Raw genomic sequence first — 22,911 nt, forward strand, 5'->3', positions numbered from 1 at the left:
CATTCCTCCTACCTTTCTTTCTTTCTTTCTTTCTTCTCAGATCTCCCCTTCCTTCTTCTTTCTTTTGTTTTCCTCGTGTCGTTGTACTCTCATTCTTCGACGATCTCTCCATCGACCGTGTTTGGTTCTGTTTACTTGAAGATGGACGAAGTGTGGTTCTGAGAAAGGCAAAACAGTCGAGTGTCTTCTTGTTTCGAGGGCAAAAGAAGTGGAGGTCAAGAAAGAGAGGCTAAAGATGTATGGAGACTGTCAAGTGCTGTCATCCATGGTGGGAGGCAACGTTGTGTCACCCGATTCGCTCTTCTCCTCTTCGATCCAAAATCCTAGCCTCAGCTTCATGGCTAACATGCCACCATTCCATGCCTTCTCCTCCATCATTCCGGTAAGCACTGATCTCTTCCTATACCTTACCCTACGCGTTCTCAAAACATTGTCGCTAAGATTTGGTTGTGGTGGCGTAAGAAGGAGGAAGGGATGATGTTGATGGGGAGGGGTGGGAGCAAGGAAGAGGAGATGGAGAGCCGCTCTGGTAGCGGACCCCTGGACGGAGTGCTCAGCTGCGGCGAGGACCACGACAACGAGTTGCAGCAACCGCCGCCGCCGTCGCAACTGCAGCAGACGGCTGCGAAGAAGAAGCGTTACCACCGCCACACCGCCCGGCAGATTCAAGAGATGGAAGCGTGAGACTCTCACCACATCCATCTCTGTTAATGATATGGTATGATGTGATATGATTCGATGGCCATTAATAGGATGTTTAAGGAGTGCCCTCACCCGGACGAGAAGCAGAGGATGAAGCTAAGCCAAGAACTCGGCCTTAAGCCTCGCCAGGTCAAGTTCTGGTTCCAGAACCGCCGGACTCAGATGAAGGTGCGTCTGCAACCCTTCATTCATGCATCAGTACCAACAATGATACAAGAATTAGATGCTATTCGTTGTGGAAGAAAGCTTACTGATATGCATGGGATTGTAACTGCGGCACGCTGCAGGCTCAACAAGACCGGACGGACAACGTGGTGCTGCGGGCGGAGAACGAGAGCCTGAAGAACGACAACTTCCGGCTGCAGGCAGCCATTCGCAACGTCGTCTGCCCCAGCTGCGGCGGCCCGGCCATCCTCGGCGAGATGTCCTTCGACGAGCAGCAACTGCGCATCGAGAACGCCCGGCTCAAGGACGAGGTACTGAACCCTAACCCTAGCTCCTCCCAGAACGACGTTACCTCCACATGCACTTGCTCTTGCTATCATTTCCTCTGTTCACCACTTCAATGTGCAGCTTGAGCGTCTATCCTGCATCGCGTCGCGTTACAGTGGCCGGCAGTTGCAGCCATTAGGGCCGGCACCGCCTCTACTGCTCCCCTCTCTTGACCTTGACATGGGCATCTACTCCAGACACTTCCACGAGCCGCCGGTGGTGAGCTGCACCGACCTGATCCCCATCCCGCAGATCTCCGATGAGCCCTCGCCGTTCCCTGGCATGCTCATCATGGACCAAGACAGGCCATTGGTTCTCGACCTGGCAATGACGGCAGCAGATCACCTGGTCAGGATGTGCAACACGAACGAGCCGCTGTGGATCCGAAGAGGTGGTAGCACCGTGGAGGTCTTGAACTTGGAAGAGCATGCGAGGATGTGTCCATGGCCGATGGACCTGAAACAGCAACAGGGGCGGTTTAGGACGGAGACTTCCAGGGACAGTGCCATGGTCATAATGAACGGCATCACAATGGTGGATGCCTTCCTGGATGCAGTGAGTCAATCTTTTCCTAGATCCATGAATCGTCTCTGTAGCATCATGAGCTCTTACCCTCTCGGTTACTTTGTCCAGAACAAATGGATGGAGCTGTTTCCTTCCCTTGTCGCAAAGTCCAGAACGGTGCAGATTTTGAGTCCCGGAGTTCCCGGCCACGGCAATGGCTGCTTGCATCTGGTACTTTGTCGGATCACCTCCATGAATACATGTTGTTGTTGGCATCTGCTTTGCTCATGTTCGGGCTATTAACAGATGCATGCAGAGCTGCAATTTCTATCTCCGTTGGTGCCCGCCCGTGAAGCTCACTTCTTCCGGTACTGCCAGCAGAACTCAGAAGAAGGCACTTGGATTATAGTCGACTTCCCCGTTGATGGATTCCGAGATGGCATTCAAAGCCCCTTCCCCTGGTATAGAAGGAGGACTTCTGGTTGTGTCATCCAAGATATGCCCAATGGGTACTCCAAGGTACGGAAACTTGATTTGCTGTGTTTATGTATCACCGGGACAAGAAAAAGCTCTTCTATGTTCTGGGAATGTTGCTCACCTGCCATGATCACTTCTCTAATAGTAATAGAGGACATGCTTAAGAATTTTATGGAGGAACACAGGAGAAAGATAACAAGAACAAATCAGAGTTACCTGCTTTATACCTCATATTTCTTTGGGCAGGTGATCTGGGTAGAACATGCAGAGGTGGAGGACAAACCAGTGCATCAGATATTCCAGCAATTTGTCAGCGCCGGTGAGGCATTCGGAGCTACACGCTGGGTTTCAGTCCTACAAAGGCAATGTGAGCGGCTCGCGAGCCTTATGGCGAGAAATATTTCTGACAATGGAGGTATCTCTGCCGATTAATCCCCACAGAAAAGTCCTACACTGAACTGTGTTTCGGTTCTCTCATCCGTGTACTCTGGTGTTTCAGTTATCTCATCTCCGGAGGCGAGAAAGAACATGATGAGGCTGTCACAGAGAATGATGACAACATTCTGCACCGGCGTGTATGCCTCTGGAATGCAGTCATGGACGGCGCTCTCGGATTCTTCCGATGACACGGTCCGGGTGACAACTAAGAAAAATACTGCACCCGGCCAGCCAAATGGGGTTATTCTCACGGCAGTGTCCACCACATGGCTTCCTTCCTCCCATCACCAGGTGTTTGAGCTTTTGACGGACGAGCAAAGGAGGTCTCAGGTACTTCGTGGTTTGTTGTTTACTGCAATCTGCATCTTTGTTTGTGTCTTGAGGTAGCTACCTTCTTGTGTCTCGTTCAGCTGCAGTTGGATGTGCTCTCCAGCGGGAACTCGTTGCATGAGGTAGCTCATATAGCCAATGGCTCGCACCCGAGGAACTGCATATCACTGTTGCGTGTCAATGTCAGTATGCCCTCCCACGCACTTTATCCTATTTTGCTTTCGATTGCTGATTGAGATATTTTCTACGTGCATGTGTAATCCACTCGCTCAGGCAGCAAGCAACTCCTCCCACAGCGTGGATCTCCTGCTCCAAGAGAGCAGCACCCACCCCTCCGGTGGCAGCATCGTGGTGTACGCCGCAATCGACGTCGACGCCGTGCAGGTGGCGATGAGCAGCGAGGACCCGTCCTACATTCCCCTCCTCCCGACCGGGTTCGTCATCTCGCCCGCCGCCCGCCAACCAAACGCCGGGACCAGTAGCGGCAGCGATGGTCACGCCACCGTCGGATGCCTGCTCACGGTCGGCATGCAGGTGCTCGCCACCGCCGTCCCCTCCGCCAAGCTTAACCTCTCCACCGTCACCGCCATCAACAACCACCTCTGCAACACCGTGCAACAGGTTAGAGCCGTGATCGCCGGTGCCGGTAGCACGGCCATGGCCGAGCCGGCTGCCGTGGCGCCGGATCAATAACACGAGGAAGTGACTGGAGTTACCTGAACCCGAAGTACTGAACCATTAAACCTCGTCAACATGTCTCTTCAGTGACGATGACCCCCAGTGGTCGTGTTGGCGAAGTAGAAGGCGGGGTTCAAGGTAAACTCCAAGGATGGTAGTGGAGTCTGTAGAGTGTCTAGTTCAAGTGGCAGCGTCGTACTGTAACATGTCAGTGGAAGAAGAGAGCCCAAGGAGACTAGTTAGGTTGAAGGAGGGAAGTCAAGAGCGCACCAGATGTGACCCTTCCTCGCTGGCGAAGCCCATCTCACGAGGGGAGGAGGGCGTTGGTTCGGGAATTGACTTCTTGCTCTGTGGTGGTCTGCTTCCTGTTGGTTTGTGTTTGTGTTTGTGTTTCTGTTGAGTTGCCTCGGATGGGGGTTTGGTTGGTAGAACTGGATTGAATGATGCATGCTGTGCTGGAACCATTATGGTTATTTATGTTGTGTATTCATTGCTCTGTTTGCCTATCTTCCTTTTTCTTTTTTTCCGACTTGGGATTTGGTGTCAGGGACCAGCCACGGCAGGAGAGCCTTGATGAGGCTGCTGGCCGCGAACAGAATCAGCTCCAGCACTGATCCAGGTGGACATGGTTGCAGCATCTTTGTTCTGCTAGATATTCTCCATGAATGAGTCATGCGGACGCAGCTTTAACAGATGGAAGCATGCGTTCTAGTGCTTGCAATTGTGATATCTGGACGAGCGCAATTATGGGATTCCCTATTTGAACAGGGCAAGTAAGGAGGTCATGAAGGAAATCATGATCGAGGTTAAGAATCGCCAAAACACATTAAGATGACCGAACTTTCAGACTACCAATGGACAGCAAATAATAATATATTCGATAACATGCAAGACAAAGAATATAATAACATCCCCGAGAGTCAACGCCTACAACAAAGCAGAGGACTGTCATGTTCCTACAGAGCATGAAATATAAAATATAATTCCCTGTATCATCTGCCTAATTAACTTGTATTGACACCATTAGGATAATGACCAGTAAACCAACTCAAACCTGGAGGCATCCGACTCCCAACGCCTGACTGACTCTGTTCCAGCTCCTGCCAATTTGCTCTGAGCAGAGGCGCATCACCACGTCAAGGCTTGTTTTACAGGTCTGTGGGCTAGGATTTTGGAGCTTGATGTCTGGCCATAGGTGGTAACTGCAAAATACAGCAGTGGTTGAGGGATAGGGTGGATGTAAAAGCATCAAAATATGCAAGTTTCATTTTTTCTACTTGAAGCTAATCAAGTAAATATCAAGCCGATGTGCTGTTGCTGAACTAATTGTAGGGATGGAATACTAGAATTCCTACAAGTAAGGAGGTTAACCTACAATCATGGAAGATAACATAGCCAAATTAACCGAAACACTTGCTAAAAAAAAACTTTTGAGCCATCTGCAAATCTTGCTGGTTGGTGTATTTCTATTCTGAAAACGATCTTAAGAAAGTTAACATAGCCAATGCCTCTCAAAAATCCAGCATAAGAACCAATGTACACTTCTCATCCAGCATAAATATCAAGATAGGGAGGAAATAAACTGACATGAGAAAAGTAAAGCAGACTATACAAGGGAGAGAGGCACGGCTAAAAGACCAGAGATTCTTTCTGTTAGGTTAACAAACGTGACACGCAAGGAGCAGGAAGCACCTAAACACGTAAGGATCAAGGCATCTCATACACAGGAACTGATGCTTATATTTATCTAGCATAACTTGTGAAAACTAAGTGATGGGAAAATTCTCAGCCAACCATGCAGCGGATGCCCTAGATTAAAGACATCCCAACAGTAAACATAAAGCATACCATATCGGACGAGTACAATCGAGACACCCAATTTGCATTTGTTGACTTCTCAGAACCATGGTCTTGTTCAAGAATGGAAATTCTAGGAACCCATACACTTCATAGGTTTACCCTTAAATAAACTAGTCTCTTTATCAGAGATATATTCGCAACCCAAGCCTAGTTGGTGAACAAGGGATCCGATATAGAAGCTCTACAATTAAGTTCAACTAACCATAATGTTGGAGCTAGTTCCACAATTATCGAAAATAGTTCAGTGCTTAAGAAACAAATTTGAGCTCAAGGCTTTTAACTCAAAGGCAAGCTCTCAAGAGAACCTAGCCAAAGCTCGTCCTTTAATACCTTTGTTACCCACAAGTAGGTAGTGCACCTTCTAAGAGAGGGGGATAAAAATGTAAATCAGCTACAAGCAAACAAAACCTAGTGTTTATCCATAATGGATAAAAATTATCAAAATTTCATAAGAGCCAATAGGACCAAAATAAACTATTAAGAAAAAAAAAACTCAAAATAATGGATTGCTCAAGTTTTATGACCAAATCTATGCTATTCAGCTTCATCATATGCCAAAAGATCAGATCTGAACAGAATCACAGATTTAGTAGTCTAGCAGGTACTGCATGAGCAGCAATCAAATTTGATAAAACTGACCATGTGTTGTAGCCTCATTATTGTAGAACCCAATAATTTATCACCAATAATCTGTCTTAACTTTTTAACCAAGTCAATCCTGCTTATCTTCCTCTTCTGACAAAAGGAAAAAACATATGGAGTTAATCAATATGTGAAAGTACATGAAATCAAATAGTAATATTTGAAAATCAAAATGACCTTAAAATCTTCATAATGAGTGTTAACCAAGTCCATGTCTTGAGGAGGCACTTTAGTTGAAATTGCAGCAAACAACATTGAAAAGGGCATCCATGGAGAGGTTGGAGTTCTTGGAGCTCGACCTGACGATAAACCTCGAAGCTGATTTGCAACAACTGGAGATGGGTGGCTCTTATCCTATGGCACAAAGGAGGCAAGGCCATCACTTAGTTCAATAACAATAGAAGAGCAAAAGTACTGCTTCAGATTTAAAAAAAGAATAGCACAATAATTATGTAATCCTAGGTCTTCTGTTGTGGAACCTAAACATGGTTAACTGGAGATCCTAATATGAAGTTTGTTCAGCATCATCTTCAGAACTTTGCCATGCAATAAAAAATTCTAGCATGGATTACAGAATTTGAAGAAATACAAACAGAAAACCCATTTCATCATAAATATGCAAAAAAAAAAAAAATTGATAAGATGGTCAGCCATTACTGTATATCCATCAAAAAACGGACTAGTTGGCAATCTACTACAGCACAAGAATCCTAATAGCTAAGATCTGGACTATAATTAAGTGTTCCATGAAATATGGTCTAAAAATAATTATAATTTGTAAAACACACCTGATATAAGCTGCAAGGTGAATTAGAATTTGTTAAAGCAGACACATAAGACATACCACCATCGCTAGCCAAACATTCTGCAGTCACAAATAAAGTACAGGCTTTGAAATAAAGTTTGCACTCATATAAAGGAATTAAAAAAAAAAAAATCAACCAGATGCTACGGCAAAAGTTACCTTTGGCATTGGTAGGCAAATTTATAGTCACAATAAATTCTGCATAGATATGAGTATACATATTCAAATCCCATATTATATAATGCTTTGGATTCTGAAGATCATCGACCCCACTGTCAAAGTTCTCATGGCTGGCCTGATGCTGGTTAGATCCCATGGGAATTAGCTCCATGTTTCCCATAATAACGCGGCACAGCATCATATGGATAAAACCATTGTCGTCAACATTAGAATAGCGAGCACTGAAGACAATATATGTAGATTAGTGATATTTCTTCATCATGGACGATTAGCAAACAAAGAATAGTGCATGACCAAGAGGAACCATCAAATGCAAATAAAGGGCTGTTTGCAGCCTTCTAGAACAAGAATTAAGGATCATTCCATAATTGCCAGAAGACAATCATGATAAAATTGATATTGAACCTCACCAGACATTTGAACAATTTGCTGGTGCAAGATGAATGCCATTGCCAAACAGAGGCTTCTGTTCAGGTATCTTCAAAACCCCTTTCAACATCATCTCTTCGACAGCACCTTTGGAGGAAGCAAGCCATGCATAACGGACATTTGCATTGCCACGGAGTTTTTGGGTGACCACAACCTGCTCTTGAAAAAAGCCAAGTCGACTCAAACCTAAGTCATTTTCCACTGGAGTTTTGCAGATTCCAAAAATGTCCTTTGCATCAATAACTTTGCCCAAACTGTGAAGTAACAAATGCTGCACAGCACTGATTCGCTGGTCATCAGCCGGCCTAACCTTTTCCTGCCAACTTCCTGAAGCAGAGACATTTGGAGGGAGAAATGAACACGGATCATTTTCTCCAACAGTTTCATTGTCTTCAGCACAGGCAGAATTTTCTTCACTCTTGATCCTCTTGACATTACACATAGCCTCGTCATCGAGTCGTAAACTTGAGCTTTCAGCAGCACTAACAGAAATCTTCAAATGGGCTTCAACTTCACGTGTACCATTTGGATCACAAATCATGTGAACTTGTTTGCCTTTGCCAAAATGATAATGTTCAGGACACACTTCTGGGAAGAAACATTTCCCATCTACATCAATCCAAGCAATTGGTTTCTGTAATCCTGTTTTCAAATCTATGTAAATCATGTGCATAAAGTCTAACAAAAATTGCTGATTCTGAATATCTGCTTCAGTAATTCCTTTCTTTAGACGAAAATCTTCCTGGACCAAACTGATGATATTCTCAGGAAAATCTCTCCATTCACCATCCTCAAAAGATAACACTCTGACCGGCAACCCACTTTTTGAAAAATTGCGATATTTATTAACAATATGGCTCTGAAAACTGCAGCTGAAGTTAGATTTACAACTCATCATGTTGCAGCCCCTTAGAGAGGATCTGTCTGTGATATGCGAATGTGCTACTAGGCCATGGCCACTAGTGAAATATGAATCAGGTTCTCTCTTTCTCTTCAGACTGTGCATAATTCTTTCATTTTTATCCAATACCTTTACGCTCATATCTTCCATTTTTACCCAAGGAAGTGTCTGTTAACCACTGACTAATTCTCTTCAAAGGGCTTGTCTCCACAAAAACAGCCAACCTCACTTAAGGACAATCAATAACTTCCCGTCGAGTTATAGATAGAAAAATTCATGTAATGGTAGACCGACAACAAGCAAGGAAATCCTGGAGCAAATAGAAACAAACACAATGTTCAACATATTTTTGTAAAGCATGCTAATAGAGTTGCAAAAGCAAAAAGAAATCTTATTGCAAATCAAAGATGCTGCACAAAATAGAATCCAAATTCACGGTGGCAGGCCCAATAACTTAAAATATAAAAGGACCAAACAAGCCTCAAAGTTGTAACTAAAAAATTCTTGACACCAACTCTGAGGATTCACACTCTTCTCTTTGTATTGGAACCACAAGTAGAAAGAAGAATATGCAAAATGTGGCCCTAAAACCAAATGACCAAATCCAAAATAAGCAGAAAACAAACTGTTTTCAGTGAATAAGGGTGTATATCAGTTCTAAACTACTGTTAATAAAAATGGACTGTAGACCCAATGGAAGTCCATGTAAAAAAATTTCAATCAGTTCAAGAGTTGTTGTCTTCATGTCCTACTAGATTTTCTGCCTAATCATTTGTATTCATGATATTTTATCCTCATTGACTGGTTTGCGTTTGCTCTCCTGTAATTATTTATCATCTGTTCTTCTGCAGATAAAGTGCTGAGGTGTGCAATGTATTTTGATATTCTTCTTCTGGGCCTACTTCTTCAGTCCTAAGTAGGCTCTTAGGAGTTGCACAAAGAAATATTAGGTGATGGCCCATTAGAGAAACATTCGGTCCTTTGGTCTTTTTGAAAGGAAAAAAAAAAGCTGCATCATCCTTCCATGTGGACCACATAACCCATGAGAAATCATGGCGATACATATGTAATTTATGATTTGTATGACATGTAATGAGAATGTTATATTCTAAGTGAGGGAGTTTGTAACAACCCAATCCGATTAGTACCACATTGATTGTAGGCTTTGGCAAACTTTCAAGTGTTCTTTTTTTGGGGGCATCAACCATGTAAATTTTTAGGCTAGGTTCATTATGATAGCAATCAAAGGTAATCCTGGTAAGGCTTTGACCCTTACCATGGACTACTTTAATTGTAGCTCTCTAAGTAAAAGTTGGGAACTCTATGTCCTTCATGGAAATTAAAATGAATCTCTACTTATTTTTATTGGATCAAACAATGATGCTACCTTTGAGCCCAGTAACGGTGTATGTAATTTTATCAGCACCAAATTAGATTTTTTCCATGGGGCTATGGCAGCATACACTGCTATCTTCTCTGGGGCTATGGCAGTCTGATCGGGATGCAAGTGACTGCCATGCTGGGAAAAAAATGAAGGTACTTACGGATTGCTTACATCGTTTTTATAATTGCATAATTTCATTGTCCATGTGTGAGACGTGAAAAGGAGTAAAACTTTTTTCTCTAATGTCAATCTCTTCCCCCATTCTCACAAATTGAATAAGTACTATCTCTGCTAGTCATGAACGTATCCTCTGCCAGATTAGTATCAGTGCTCATCCTACATCATTGTCACTCTGTAACGAACAGAAGATTAAACACTGGCACATAAAAAACACCATAAGTAATATAAACTAGAGGAGGATCGTCTAAAGAATAAGTCAAATTCCCATGAGTCAAAGGCCTTGTCAACTTGGAACGTATTGCATTCAAAGACACCTAAAAGGAGGCCACTAAAACTGCAAACCTTATGGCTGTCTTACAGGAAAGATCAAGGACCCTTGTATTTTACTGTGTCCTATGAGATTTCAGAGGTGAGATTGCTATTTTTACTTGGATGTCTATCTCAGGGCTGTTACGACAGTAAATTGATGCAAGTAGCCCTTATGTTCCCTTAATCAAGTAGAACATCAGAGTCAATTAACATCTCAAAAAAAGCAATTTACTGACAGAACCATAGAAAAAACCAAAGATCATTTTCCCTAAGATAATTAATCATGTCGATCAACATGATCCTTTTCCCTAAGATAATTAATCATCTCGATCAACATGCATCATGATCAAGCAACAACCAGAACCAGTCATTTCCACCCCGATTGCCCCGAGTTCGCACCATGACATCAGAAGAATACAAAAACCCCTCTCTTAACAGACAAAATCCACCTACAACAACACATTTGAATGAGCAGATCTAGCCCCAGATGTAGAAACAAAAGCACAAATAAGACGAAACGATGGGGATGACACGGAATAAAATTCTCCTACATAAAATTTCATCGTTAATAGATCAAAAAGAGAAAGAACAAACAACAGGATCGGAAAGAACAATCGATACCGTTGAAGGCAAGATAGCACATCTCCGCGACAAGGGCTCTTACTCTCCCTCGCGATCGGAAGGGCCTCGATGTACCAGATCGGCAAAAGGAGAAGAGCAAGAGCAGGTCGGCGGAGGGACGGGCGGCTACAAATAGCGGAACACGGTCAGCGATACGCCGCTTTCTTGCGGCCAAAGAAGACGAAGAATACTGCGATCTGCCGACCTCCAGCATCCAACGGCCACCGATAACCTTCGCGGACAAAGAATAGTTTTGGATCGATCTCAAGCCGTTGGATGGGGCCCGATATTTTGCCAAGAGTGGGGAGTGGAGCGCTTGTGAAGAAGATGTGGGCAGCGGCACGTGGCAGGCACGGTAAGCTTTGGCGGTGCAGTGAGCCGTGGTTCAGCCTCGGGCCGGTTCGAGTTCCGACTTCGACCGGGCGTGCGGTTGACTCGAGCGGAGATTACTTGCAGATTACGTTAGTGATGTCCGTGGACGCCATCTTAGACTAATAAAACGAATTCAAGTGTCCAAATTAATGTAAGATGTCATAGGCTGGCGGATGATTGTGGATACATGGTATGTCCCTTTCATTCCCCATCTCAATTGCTTGGCTTTGCATGATACGGGGACATATGTGATTAATGTATGGGCTAATTAGTTATTTATGTTGGTGTCTCTTCGATACTTTTAAAAATTATATTGGATTCTTTATATTTATTAAAGTAAAATATTTAATTTTATTTTTCTTCTCATCATCAATTCTATTAATAAAAATACCGTACATATTATTATGTATAAAATATAATATTAAAATTATAATATAATATAATATAATTTTTATAATATTTTTTCTCGTTGATATTAAGTTTTCCTTATGTAACTTTTATGAAGGTGATTTTCTTCTTCGACTTTCATATCAGAGTTTAGACTTAGCTATCGACATCCTCCGACAGTCAATCTTTTTATTTTTTTCAAAAAAACCTTTTCTGCTTCTTTGTTGAGTTTTTTCTTTTTTGATCGGTAAAAATAATATTATAAAATTATCTTTTTAATTTTATTTTAGCATATATTATACATGTCAACATATGTTATATTTTCGTCAATAGAGTCGATAACATAAGGAGAAACAAGACTAAATATTTTATTTTTATAAATATAATGAGGACTCAATATAATTTTTAAAAGTGTAAAGATCAAAATAGAAAAGATAACTAATTATACTTAATTAGTCCTGACTATACTGATCTCGTCCTTAATATACTGATCTCATTTATATCTTTTTGCATTGTGTCAGAATGTGTTATCGTGATTGTTGGAACACTCGGTTTGATGAATTTTGATTCCAAATTCACGTGATAAAATGCGATGAAACTAATAGAGTAAAGAAATGTTGGTGTTAGTGATTATTTGTTGCGATAAAAAAACACTCATAATGATTTCGAGTGTTTAGTATTAATTTGATAAGTTTAGAATGAAAATCTACGTGAAAATTTTCATTTTTTATATTAGTTGTTTTGATAACTGAGAATTAAACGCCTTAATAAACAAATATTGTGTATAGATATGTAAGTTGATGTATTATTATATACGAATCCATTGGATTTCGTATGTTGTGATTGAATCTTACTCGACGTAGTTAATGAAGTAATATTTTCCGTACATTTCATGTTGGCTTGGCATTCATAATTGATATCTTATTGTATTTGAACTAATTGAATTTGGTGATTAGAGTCTACATTGATTAAGAATAATAATTATATTAAAATAATTCGTATATATTATTAAATTATAATTTATATATTTTAGATTAGATATAAGCTCTAATTAGTAGTACGATTTCTCTGAAAAAAAAAATCTCTTTTTTTAGTTTTTTTTTGCTCTTAATTTTTATTTTTCCAACTTAGTGTTCATATTTTCTATAATTATCATAATGTCGCTTATTGTCACCTATCCACCTTCACCCCACTATGAGGCTTAGACGACTTCTATCATGATGGCTATCGGGCCCTCTCTCACAATGCTTTTCTTGTATCGTCTTTGCTTAACTCTTAATTTCGCGATCGTCATTACTCACCTTCACTCTATACATCTATCGTCTTAGGATGATTATAAAATTATGATTTTATTATAGAGTATCATGATATAAGAAGACTACGAAACAAATGTCATATGTATTGTGACAAACGATAACGAGTAAGAGAGAGGAGGAGATAGCGAGGACTATGACAAATATGATAAGGAAATGCTTAGCAAATAGTTATGAGAGAGAGGCCTTCCGATGATGGTAATGCTTAAGGGAATAAAACAATATGTGAGTTTCATGCAAATGATGCCCGACATGATGGGCTACACAAAGAAGGGAGGGGAAGTCCCACCTGATCCACTTCCTTCCCAGCAATCTCTTCCCATAAAAATGACAAAGCCGATGGGCGATGGAGATGGAGTCGAGCGAGAGCGATGGAGTGGAGATGGAGACGGACAAGAGTAGTAAGCAAGAGCCGTAGGGAATCACACAGAGGGGAGGTGGACGAGGACGAGAGTAGAGACACCGAGTTGATGACGAAGGACATCATTGATATTATAGAAAATAAGAGTATCAAATTAAAAAAAATAGAAACTTTTTCATAAAATTCGCCCTTGTTAGCATATCCAACTTAGTAAAGCCCAACCCACTTAATCCCTGAGCCCAACATTGCTATACTTGTATCTTAGTACGTACGAGATGACGGAAGAGCTTGAAAGGGACTCGAGCTTTCTAAACACAAAATACCTACGGATTCCCACTTTGCCCTCCTCTGCCTCTTCTCCCCAGCATCGGCCTCTCCCCCTTCCTCGCACTCCTCTCCCGGCGGAGATCGACGAATGGGATCGCCCGACCGAGATTTTGCGCTCTTGTTTGGTTCATGATCGAGCTTCCAACTCTCGCTGGTCCCGCAAGAGCTTTGTATTGCATGTAAATTCCATAGTTTTTCTCGATCCAACGTCTTCTATGTGTGTCTGGAGATAGTTGTTCCATTACTTTTCGGCTAGATTTCTTTGGATTCCGGTTTTCTTGTTTCGCCACCGGCATTTTTTTGCTCCAGATTTGATGTCTATGGTGCTTTCTTAGGGTTTCGGAACAGTTAGGGTTTTGAAGAGATCTAAGCCGGAATTTAGTGGTTTCGGCTGTTGATCTTCCCAATTTGGTTAGCTGTGCGGATATATTTGCTTTATGTGATGCTTTGAGAGAGAAATAAGATGGCTTGACAAGAGAAACAAAGGAAAAGAAGAACCAGCGGGAAAAAGAAACATACTAGAGTACGGTGAGGTAGAGGGAGACATTGGACCATGGGAGGCAGTGAAACAGATTGCAAGGGGGCGAAGACTTCAGCCACGCAGGTACTGCATTCCAGTCATACATTTGCTGATAGGGTTGATTTTGACTGTTTAATGTGAATATGAGTTCCCGTAACATCTGTTTGTTCTGGTTTTTCTCATCCCAGGAACAGCCACCGGCCGCAAGCTCCAGCCCTGGCGCTGCAGTGTATCCTGACTGGTCTGGATTTCAGGTGATAACTGGAAATTTCTCGCATCATAGATTTGTGACATTTGAGAACTTCCCAAAAGATCTACGAATTTACTGAAAAACTTGTCTTCAGATGTTATCATGACCTTAAAATTTTTATCTGGCTCAAATAGGCATATTCACCGGTGCTTCCACATGGCTTCTTCCATTCTCCCGTGGTGTCAAGTCCTCAGTCTCATCCTTATATGTGGGGAGCTCAGGTGCCTTTTCTGATATATATATATATATATATATATATATATATATATATATATATATATTCTCCTTTTTCCCAGTCCTCAATTCTCAGATGCAATGGAGTCCTAGCAGCTGGATTAATCATTTTTGTGTCAATGTACGAGGAGTTCAAATATGGAGGGACAATCTGAATTTGGAAACTCTGCATGTGATAAAATGATTCTTCTGTCCAACTTTTGTTCATTCCATACAAGGCCAGATATGTCATGGAAGAGAAGAGTTCATTGTGACATGCCATGAATGGCTTGATGAAACAATGATGATGCACATGTAGATATAAACCATCTAGCTTGGAGATAGCTTACTGGTTCAGAGAAGGGACAATTAATCCCCATCAAATATTACAATTTCCTTTGTGTTGATTCCATCACTGGCATTAGTCTATGTGCCAACAGATTATTAGTACAAATTATATTATAGCATGAGACAAGATATTCATAGTTATTGTGTTTGTAGAGAATTTCTTTCGTCTAGGTTGCTTGTACATTGACTAAAGAACCTTGAGAATTTATAGAGAATTATTTATGTTTATAAGGACTAAATATATTCATAATTATTATAACATGAGAAATTTTCTTGTGTTAGGTTGTTAGCCTGAGTGTAAATCTAAAGAACCTAAAGTGGAAAAAATGGAAATGAGTGAATATAAAAGGAGGATAGTGGTATAAATTCGCATGAAAGTTAGTTTCTCATGTTGTTGTATCGCATTTATGATACTTCGGTGAAATGTATTTATAATCATTCTTTTCCCTTTGCAGCACCTTATGCCACATTATGGAACACCACCACCTCCATATGTTATGTATCCTCATGGGATATATGCACATCCATCCATGCCACCAGTACGTCTTGTTACAACACAACTAAACCAAGACTTATTCCTTTGAAATTCATGACTTGTTTTCTCCAGTGCAATGCAAGGTTCCACTAACTACTTTTCTGCTGCAATATGTGAGTAGGGTTCTCACCCGTTTAGTCCTTATGCTATGACACCTCCAAATGGCAATGCTGAAGCTTGTGTGAGTTGCCTGCTAACCCACAATGTCAAATCTATTCTTGTCCAGCAGTGGGTACAACTGTAGCAAAATCATGAGCCACATGCTTTTGCATCTCACAGGGGAGTGTTCCTGCAAGCACAGGGGGAGATGCAAAATCATCTGAGGGTAAGGAAAGGAATCCAATTCAAAGATCAAAGGGAAGTCTTGGGAGTTTGAATATGATAACAGGAAAGAACAACAATGAGCTAGATAAAGGACCAGCTAATGGAGTCTTCTCAAGAAGGTTGACTTAATGTCGTGGTTTTTGTTTATCATGATCACGAGGCTCTGCTTTCATCTAACCCTTTTGAGCCTTCGCTTTAAATATTCTTATCATTGATGTGAAGCTATTGTATCCAGTGGTGATAGTGAAAGTGAAGGTTCAAGTGAAGGAAGTGATACAAACTCTCATAATGTGAGTCATCTTTCCTTTATTGCTTTCCTGATTGTTTGTGGAAAACATCTTAAAGTTTCATGTTAGTAGTAGAGCATCTATTAGCTGTTACCTCATAACAAGTAACCTTGGTTGTATTATAAATTCTATGGCCAATAATGTTGTGTTTCCCAAATAAACTTGCATAACAAATTTAACTAGTGGCTTGCTGTTGTGTTGATATTGAAGCATCAAACTCCTGGAACTCCAGAATGCTGAAAGGTGTTTGAAAAAGCTACTAGTTTGAGAAACAATAATAATTAACTTAACGATTTTTTTAATCTATTTTTAATAGTCAAGATTAATACTTACATAGTGAGCTTCATATATTTTACATGTATCCTCGAGTTAGTGCTCATTTTATGACATCCTCTGAGGTCAAGTGTTAATCGGTGGGGTTAAAAATCTACTTTTAAGGACCTTAATTTTTCACTTCAACTATTAGTAATAGATTCTTGGTTATGATATAATGTGCATCTATTTCATTAAATATATCACATTTGTATGTGCAATTATTGTTTTTGGAGTTCCATACCTAGTTTAATGTGGTCATATGTGGATTTAATCTATTTACAAAGGATATTGGCCATTGGGAATTTGAGCAACATTTGTGGTTTATATTTATTTGGAGCACAAATGTTTTCCATTATATGCCATTTTAGGCCTTCAAAATGTTACACTCACCATTGCAATATTTCAAGATACGTATCTACCAATGTTTATACTTGAAATTTTCTGTTAATGAATGTTAGTGATGATCTAACTTAGGTTGGTTTAGAACCCATATTATATATAAATCAAGTATTTCAAAGGTAAAACTAACATTAATTACTATATTTTTCGTGGAGATGACAAATGTAACGATAGATATATATAAAAGTTCAAAAAGAATTAAATATATAAATATACATTGCATATATGTTAACCATGATTAGATTAATGATATAGACAAAACCTAACAGAATGTCATATATGGCCAGATATTAATTTTCAGATGATATATATGCATTTTCAAAGAATGGGATATCTAATGCGGTTTTTTGGAAGTTTAGTGGATGTATATATAAAAACCCTTTCTGATCTTGGTCTTTGCTTCATCATCAGGACCTTTGCAATAAGGCCAGGCAATTCATGAAGATGCAGTCTAATGTAATTTTAGTTTGTTGATAAGTATGATGGGGGAGGACAAAACATTAAAAGAAATCTCATATGTTGTGACCTAGGAGTAATATACTTGCTTCCAAAGTTGATCTAACATCTTCACCGATGGATGGAAAACTAAGATGCATTGAAGCTAATGCGCTTATTATCAGGATATTTAGTTTACTGTTTTTGTTAAGTCTGACTAATTTTGTCCAAAAAAAATTATTTTCTGACTGTCAATCTTCTTTTTGCTTTTCAAATTTTTTCCAGCTTCCATCTTAATCTTGAACTATTAACTATACTCTCAAGCATGCATGTAGTGTTGAAATGCCGACAGTTGATATAGCTGTGGAAGTGCTCTATTTGTAATGGCTTTAGAAAAGTCGCTTTTACATGTAATATTAGTGCTCCTTACTTTGTTGTTTGCAATTATCTTTGAGTAGATCAAATATTAATGTTGTGTAAAATTGTATAGGACTCAGAACCAAAGACAGGTGATGGACAGGGCCCTTTGGATGGTAGGCATTATATATTTTGTGCCTAGTCAAATTGATGAACTTGACATCCATGACATTATTTCCATGTGTTATTGCAGAGACATCCCTGAATGGCACAAGTGGTGTAATCACTGCACCATCACATCAAATGATGCCAATAATGCCTATGCTAGCAGCTGGAGTACCTGCAGCAGTTGCTGGTCCGACTACTAACTTGAATATAGGAATGGACTACTGGGTTGCACCAACGCCATCTGTCATCCCTCCAGTGCGTGGGAAGGTTCCTGCAACAACAAATGCAGGAGCAACAATTCCTGGCACACTGGTTGGATCCAGCGAAAAGGTTCCGTCAGAGATTTGGCTACAGGTTTTGTCTCAGCTTTAGGCCTAGTTATTTGAATTATTTGTACCGATCATCAGTCTGTCGCCTTAGAAGTCTTTAACTAATTGTATGATCATCATATATATTAGGGTCAAATTAATATGTGCCTTGATTCTTCACGGTTGTCATGCCCATTTTATGGTGAAGGATCCTCACAAGTGCTTTGAAAATGCATGGCAAAGATTAAGATACTGGTACTTGGTCTATACTTCTTCCATATGTGCTAGATATTCTGGCATTTATTGGAAAATTACATGAAATTCTGGGTACTCAGAGGATAATTGAATGTCGCCTGTGAACAATTGGGCCTTCAGAGCTTGTCATTAGAATATCATCTTAATTGTCACCGGTACTGGCCAACTCTTATGTTCTAGTCTGTGTTACTTCTCTTATTTCCAAACTTGATAAACTTTTGTTACTTATAAATGCTTCGTGCATATCAATGCGCAGAATAATTTATTCTTTTTGTGTATAGCATTCATCACATTCCATTAGGTTTCAGCTACAGATGTTTCTTTGATAGCATTCATCACATTAGGTTTCAGCTACAGTCATATAGGTGTCCTGTATCCCTGCATAATATTCGAGTTCCTTTTAAACTGCTCTTTGGACAATCTACTGCTCCCAGGTAGGTTATATATCTGAGTCTTCTGTCTGAAAATGACAATCAGTGGCAGGTTGGCAATGACTTCTCGTTCTTTGATTAAACAAAAAAATTTAGTAAGTGCTCTTCCTGGCATGGTTTTCAGTGAAGATTGAACCTTTTTATTAGGTCCTTCAAGTTAGTGTCGTATTTCTCACTGAAGCCAGTGACGCTACAGTTTTGTTTCTGTGTCCCTTTATGCTATCTTATCTGCATCACACTACACTGTAATCTGGAAATGGCTTTTCAGTGTTCTTTGTTGTTTGACTGTATGGTCCTTGATGAGTTCAGGATGAAAGAGAACTCAAAAGACAGAGAAGAAAGCAGTCAAACAGGGAATCCGCACGTCGATCTAGGTTGCGCAAGCAGGTACAATGCATCTAGTGAAAATAGGACTGTTTTTAAAGGACATTTCGTAGGTAATTGTCAATGGCTTTGAGTTGCTGCTTCCAGGCAGAGTATGAAGAATTGGCTCAACGTGTTGAGGTTCTCAAGGAGGAGAACACTGCCCTTAGAGCAGAAGTGGACCGGATCAAGAAAGAATATGACGAACTTCTCAGTCAAAATACTGCTCTTCAGGTATCAAATTTCATCTTCATTTGGAGCCTGTTGTTCTGTCTGCAATATGCAAGCTGTAGAACTGATGCTGCATCTTGGCAGAAGAAAATCGAAGAAAAAACAAAAGAAGATGCAATAGTCGAGATGAACCGCCAACAAGCCGAGGACAAGAACTTGGATTCTGATCCACAAGCAGGACAATTAGACGGCAAGCATAGTGGTCACTAAGTTTGCAACTGCTTTGTACCATTTCCTCCAGCCTAACCTGACCAAACCATGGCAGTGCCCCTACACAAGAACTAATGCAGTCGCTTATTTCTTAGTACCATGTTGTCTATACTATCTCAACATGGTTTTTTACTTCATTGTCTTGACTAATCTTTTAGCAGTCAAGCCAAGCAGCGCGACAGTGCTGGAATCAGTTGTCTCGTTATTTAGAGCAAGGCTAGCAAAGATTAAATGATATTGTCATTATTGATCGATGTGTAATTGGAGCATTATGTAGTTAACAGTGTTTTCCCACAGCACGCCTACATTGAGCTAAAGAACCACACCATCAACCATGTATTGTCCTAATTGGACAGAACTCTAATGAAGCTTGTGTGTACTTACTTTCGGTGGCTTTTCTGCAAATACATTTTTTATACTTTGAATGAAACATTACAAAGATTTATACTATGGAAATGTCGACAATGAAATTGGAAGCAGTTTGCTCTTAAAGTTGATATCAAGATGATGGTGACATCCTTCATTGAGTTATTTAAGCTTTTCTCTTGCGGGAGTTGCTGTAGCGTGGATATTTCGCAGTCACTGTGCAGGATGGTGAGCTTCGGCATCATCTGGTCATCGGTTCCATTTTTCGTTTCGTCTTTTCAGGATTATTATATGCAAAGCTTTCATCAGCATTGATTTTTGAGGTCCCTAAGAGCCACCTGCAGCTGCAGAGGATGGAGGGTGTCATTCTTTTGTCTGGTCTCTATCTTCGACTCGTCATATTCTTGCGATTGCTGCAGAAGAAACGAGGCGAGGACCCATGATTCGAGGTGTACGTGGCGTTCGGCGTGATGAGGACGGCGAGCAAATTGTACCTGCGTCACCTCCGTCTCCAATGGCGAGACGACAGCGAGCGCTGCTTGTTTCCCCGTCTCTTTCGTGGTGACTCGGAACCGAACCGACCTTGGGCGGCTGTGACGTACTAGCCTCGGCCTCGGTTCTTCCTGATGCCCGTGACCGGCGCCTGCCGTCGTGCACGGCCCCACTAGCTTAGTCCTCGCGAATTAACCCCACCACCACTCACCGCCGTTGCTCCTCTCGATATTTTAATAACAGCGGAATGGATTGAAACGTTGCATATCGATATTTTTATAGGTATAAAAGTATTGAATATCGATAAATTTATTAGACTGTTATGTTTTTGAGATAAATAACATATGAAATATTTTAACCACGAACTTAGACTATTGAAATCGAACGTTGCATAAAGAAATTATCATATCGAAAAATGAACGTTTAGTCGAAAGATTGATCGACGTGCCAGAGATCAAACTTAATGCTATAGGCTTGAGCATTGTACCAAAAGGATCCAAATATTACGTCAAAAAATTAGCTATCATAGAAAAATTGATATATCGATGAAATTAGTAATATACCGAAGGAAAGACGATATGTTATAGATTCAAACAAGGTATCGAAAGATCAAACGATATACTAGAAGTGCTACAACATGCCAAAAGCTTTATAAATGTATCAAATATATGATTGATTTGTCAAAGTCTTAATCAATTTAGATCAATTTGAATTAATATTGGATCAAAACAATATCAACTTATCAAGAAAGCCATTGGACATGAAGTTGGTCGAATTGGTGGCCTAAGCAAGCCTGAGTAGTGGTACCACTAGGCCCAGGTGATATTACTACTCGAGTTAGTCGATGATCATTATTTATGCTTGTCAATCTTTTTGATATTTGTACCACCTATAGCGATGATAGTATCATTCAGAATTTAAATTTTATGATAGTAGTACTATCAGAGTCTAGAATTATGATGTCAAAAGTTACGATGATGATACTACCCAATGTTGACGATAATATCCCTCGTATTCCAAAATTTGAAGAATTTAATTTTTTTTAAGTCTTTTATGACCTATAAATACCCAAATGAAGCTTAGCTGATGAAACATCTATTCTTAAGTTTGTGAAGTGTTATAGCTCTCTCTTTAAGCATTGTTTTTCTTAGATCTTATAAAAGTGAGTAGGAAGATTCTCACGTAAAAAAGAGAAACGAGAATAGTTGATCTTCATTAATTGAAAAAAAAGATCGATAGTGAAAAAGGAATCGAAAGTATTTATAAGTCCAATTTGTCTTTTTTCACTAACTTCAAATTTTTATTCACTTCAGAAGACTTAATACGCTGTTTCGATTTGGGGACAACAGCGCTCAACAATATCATAAGCTGAAGTGATTGCTCGTCATCGTTTCACCACCATATATCTTCTACAAAGTTTTGGTTTATGATTTGCTGACCTCTTCTTTCCCCCCTTTTGCAACGTACACAAAGGTGGTGTGACCGAGGATCTTCCATTTATTGGAAGCAAAGACGATGCCAAAATCGAATGCGGTTTTTCGTCTAGTATATGTGTTTGATGATCTGATGCTTGATGGGATGTGCCACATGAGCACTCAAGATCGTAGAATAAGTTGCACTCACTTGCATGATATGCAATTAGATTTCTTTTTCTCATGCTTTTTGCTCTTTGGCTTGAACTTTTCCATTCGGGTTGTGATCTTGTCATGATATGATGTTGTGTTAGAGATTTTAACAAAGCAATAACAAAGTTATCCTTTCCCCCTCTACCTTTTCTTAGTGGGTGAGCTCCCATTGTGCGTTTGTGGCACGCAGCGTAAAGATCACCTATGATGTGCCATATGGCACACACAACCTCTAATCAGCGGAAAAGACTATATATAGCCCATATACAACTTGCTGTTTGCAGTTCAATAAAAGGTTGACTTCTGCTCCTTCAAAGCTACTTTCACTTTGGATTGGGGCTTCTTTTTTTTCTTTTGTTGTTGGTGCAAAAAACTATATACGTTTTTCAATTCTCTACGGTCATGCGCGCAAGAGAGTCGAAGAATGGCACGTACGAGTCGAGGAATACGCTTAGGATAAATTTTGCATACCTTTGGGTTTTTAGTTACATACTCCTTATTTTGATTTATAATATGCTAACATGTTTATTTATTAATGATAGGTGGACACTGAGATGATGCTCTATATATCTGTTTGTGGAGCTTGTTTTTCTACCAAGCTTTGTTCATTAGTTAAAAGAAAAGTAAATTAGTACTGAATAAGATTCTTACTAATTAATTATCCTCAATGTGAGTATAAAAATTATTATATATAATATAAAAAATTATATTATGATTAAAATCAAATAATATTATATCTGTTTTACGATGCCTATTTTTTATGTCATATGAAAAAAAGAATGTATTT

The 22,911-nt window shown here is 40.1% G+C and overlaps 3 protein-coding genes across 8 annotated transcripts; 2 read left to right on the top strand and 1 right to left on the bottom strand.

Moving 5' to 3' along the window:
• Positions 1 to 39: 39 nt before the first annotated feature.
• LOC135583472 (homeobox-leucine zipper protein ROC3-like) lies at positions 40 to 4,201 on the top strand. Of its 3 annotated transcripts, none has more exons than XM_018826405.2 (11): positions 40 to 382; positions 463 to 680; positions 753 to 870; positions 990 to 1,178; positions 1,276 to 1,749; positions 1,828 to 1,929; positions 2,005 to 2,217; positions 2,422 to 2,590; positions 2,675 to 2,943; positions 3,024 to 3,125; positions 3,217 to 4,201. In XM_018826405.2, the coding sequence occupies exons 1-11, from the start codon at positions 236 to 238 to the stop codon at positions 3,634 to 3,636; spliced, it is 2,421 nt and encodes an 806-aa protein (XP_018681950.2). In that variant the 5' UTR covers positions 40 to 235; the 3' UTR covers positions 3,637 to 4,201. The 3 variants fall into 3 exon arrangements, with proteins under 3 accessions (XP_018681950.2, XP_065039054.1, XP_018681951.2); XM_065182982.1 differs by having other exon boundaries at positions 3,030 to 3,125; XM_018826406.2 differs by having other exon boundaries at positions 466 to 680.
• A 275-nt stretch (positions 4,202 to 4,476) lies between these two features.
• Positions 4,477 to 11,109, bottom strand: LOC103984913 (inactive poly [ADP-ribose] polymerase RCD1). The gene is made up of 7 exons (XM_009402487.3): positions 10,933 to 11,109; positions 7,519 to 8,748; positions 7,088 to 7,329; positions 6,912 to 6,988; positions 6,301 to 6,477; positions 6,121 to 6,216; positions 4,477 to 4,823 (listed from the first exon to the last, which is right to left on the bottom strand). The coding sequence occupies exons 2-7, from the start codon at positions 8,586 to 8,588 to the stop codon at positions 4,785 to 4,787; spliced, it is 1,701 nt and encodes a 566-aa protein (XP_009400762.2). The 5' UTR covers positions 8,589 to 8,748; positions 10,933 to 11,109; the 3' UTR covers positions 4,477 to 4,784.
• A 2,577-nt stretch (positions 11,110 to 13,686) lies between these two features.
• On the top strand, positions 13,687 to 19,935 carry LOC135673736 (bZIP transcription factor 1-B-like). 4 transcript variants are annotated; one of them, XM_065182985.1, is made up of 13 exons: positions 13,687 to 13,871; positions 14,028 to 14,296; positions 14,401 to 14,466; positions 14,597 to 14,683; positions 15,479 to 15,562; positions 15,680 to 15,739; positions 15,838 to 16,001; positions 16,118 to 16,172; positions 17,809 to 17,851; positions 17,929 to 18,197; positions 19,147 to 19,224; positions 19,309 to 19,434; positions 19,519 to 19,935. In XM_065182985.1, exons 2-13 carry the CDS (start codon positions 14,246 to 14,248, stop codon positions 19,639 to 19,641), a joined length of 1,206 nt encoding a protein of 401 aa, XP_065039057.1. In that variant the 5' UTR covers positions 13,687 to 13,871; positions 14,028 to 14,245; the 3' UTR covers positions 19,642 to 19,935. The 4 variants fall into 4 exon arrangements, with proteins under 4 accessions (XP_065039057.1, XP_065039058.1, XP_065039055.1 ...); XM_065182986.1 differs by having other exon boundaries at positions 14,407 to 14,466; positions 19,516 to 19,935; XM_065182983.1 differs by having other exon boundaries at positions 13,688 to 13,871; positions 19,516 to 19,935.
• Positions 19,936 to 22,911: the final 2,976 nt, after the last annotated feature.

The sequence above is a fragment of the Musa acuminata genome, chromosome BXJ1-5 (assembly GCF_036884655.1).
Source record: "Musa acuminata AAA Group cultivar baxijiao chromosome BXJ1-5, Cavendish_Baxijiao_AAA, whole genome shotgun sequence".
Taxonomy (NCBI): domain Eukaryota; kingdom Viridiplantae; phylum Streptophyta; class Magnoliopsida; order Zingiberales; family Musaceae; genus Musa; species Musa acuminata.

What these genes read in the sequence shown, in the direction of transcription:
- LOC135583472 (XM_018826405.2), top strand. Translation starts at nt 236, where the DNA reads ATGTATGGAGACTGTCAAGTGCTGTCATCCATGGTGGGAGGCAACGTT. An exon ending in ACGCCCGGCTCAAGGACGAG is followed by an intron (nt 1,179 to 1,275) that starts GTACTGAACCCT and finishes TTCAATGTGCAG; the next exon opens with CTTGAGCGTCTATCCTGCAT. An exon ending in TGCCCAATGGGTACTCCAAG is followed by an intron (nt 2,218 to 2,421) that starts GTACGGAAACTT and finishes TTCTTTGGGCAG; the next exon opens with GTGATCTGGGTAGAACATGC.
- LOC103984913 (XM_009402487.3), bottom strand. Translation starts at nt 8,588, where the DNA reads ATGGAAGATATGAGCGTAAAGGTATTGGATAAAAATGAAAGAATTATG. An exon ending in CACCTTGCAGCTTATATCAG is followed by an intron (nt 6,478 to 6,911) that starts GTGTGTTTTACA and finishes TTTGTGCCATAG; the next exon opens with GATAAGAGCCACCCATCTCC. An exon ending in CTCATTATGAAGATTTTAAG is followed by an intron (nt 6,217 to 6,300) that starts GTCATTTTGATT and finishes TCCTTTTGTCAG; the next exon opens with AAGAGGAAGATAAGCAGGAT.
- LOC135673736 (XM_065182983.1), top strand. Translation starts at nt 14,246, where the DNA reads ATGGGAGGCAGTGAAACAGATTGCAAGGGGGCGAAGACTTCAGCCACG. An exon ending in CGAAGACTTCAGCCACGCAG is followed by an intron (nt 14,297 to 14,400) that starts GTACTGCATTCC and finishes TTCTCATCCCAG; the next exon opens with GAACAGCCACCGGCCGCAAG. An exon ending in ATGGCAATGCTGAAGCTTGT is followed by an intron (nt 15,740 to 15,837) that starts GTGAGTTGCCTG and finishes TGCATCTCACAG; the next exon opens with GGGAGTGTTCCTGCAAGCAC.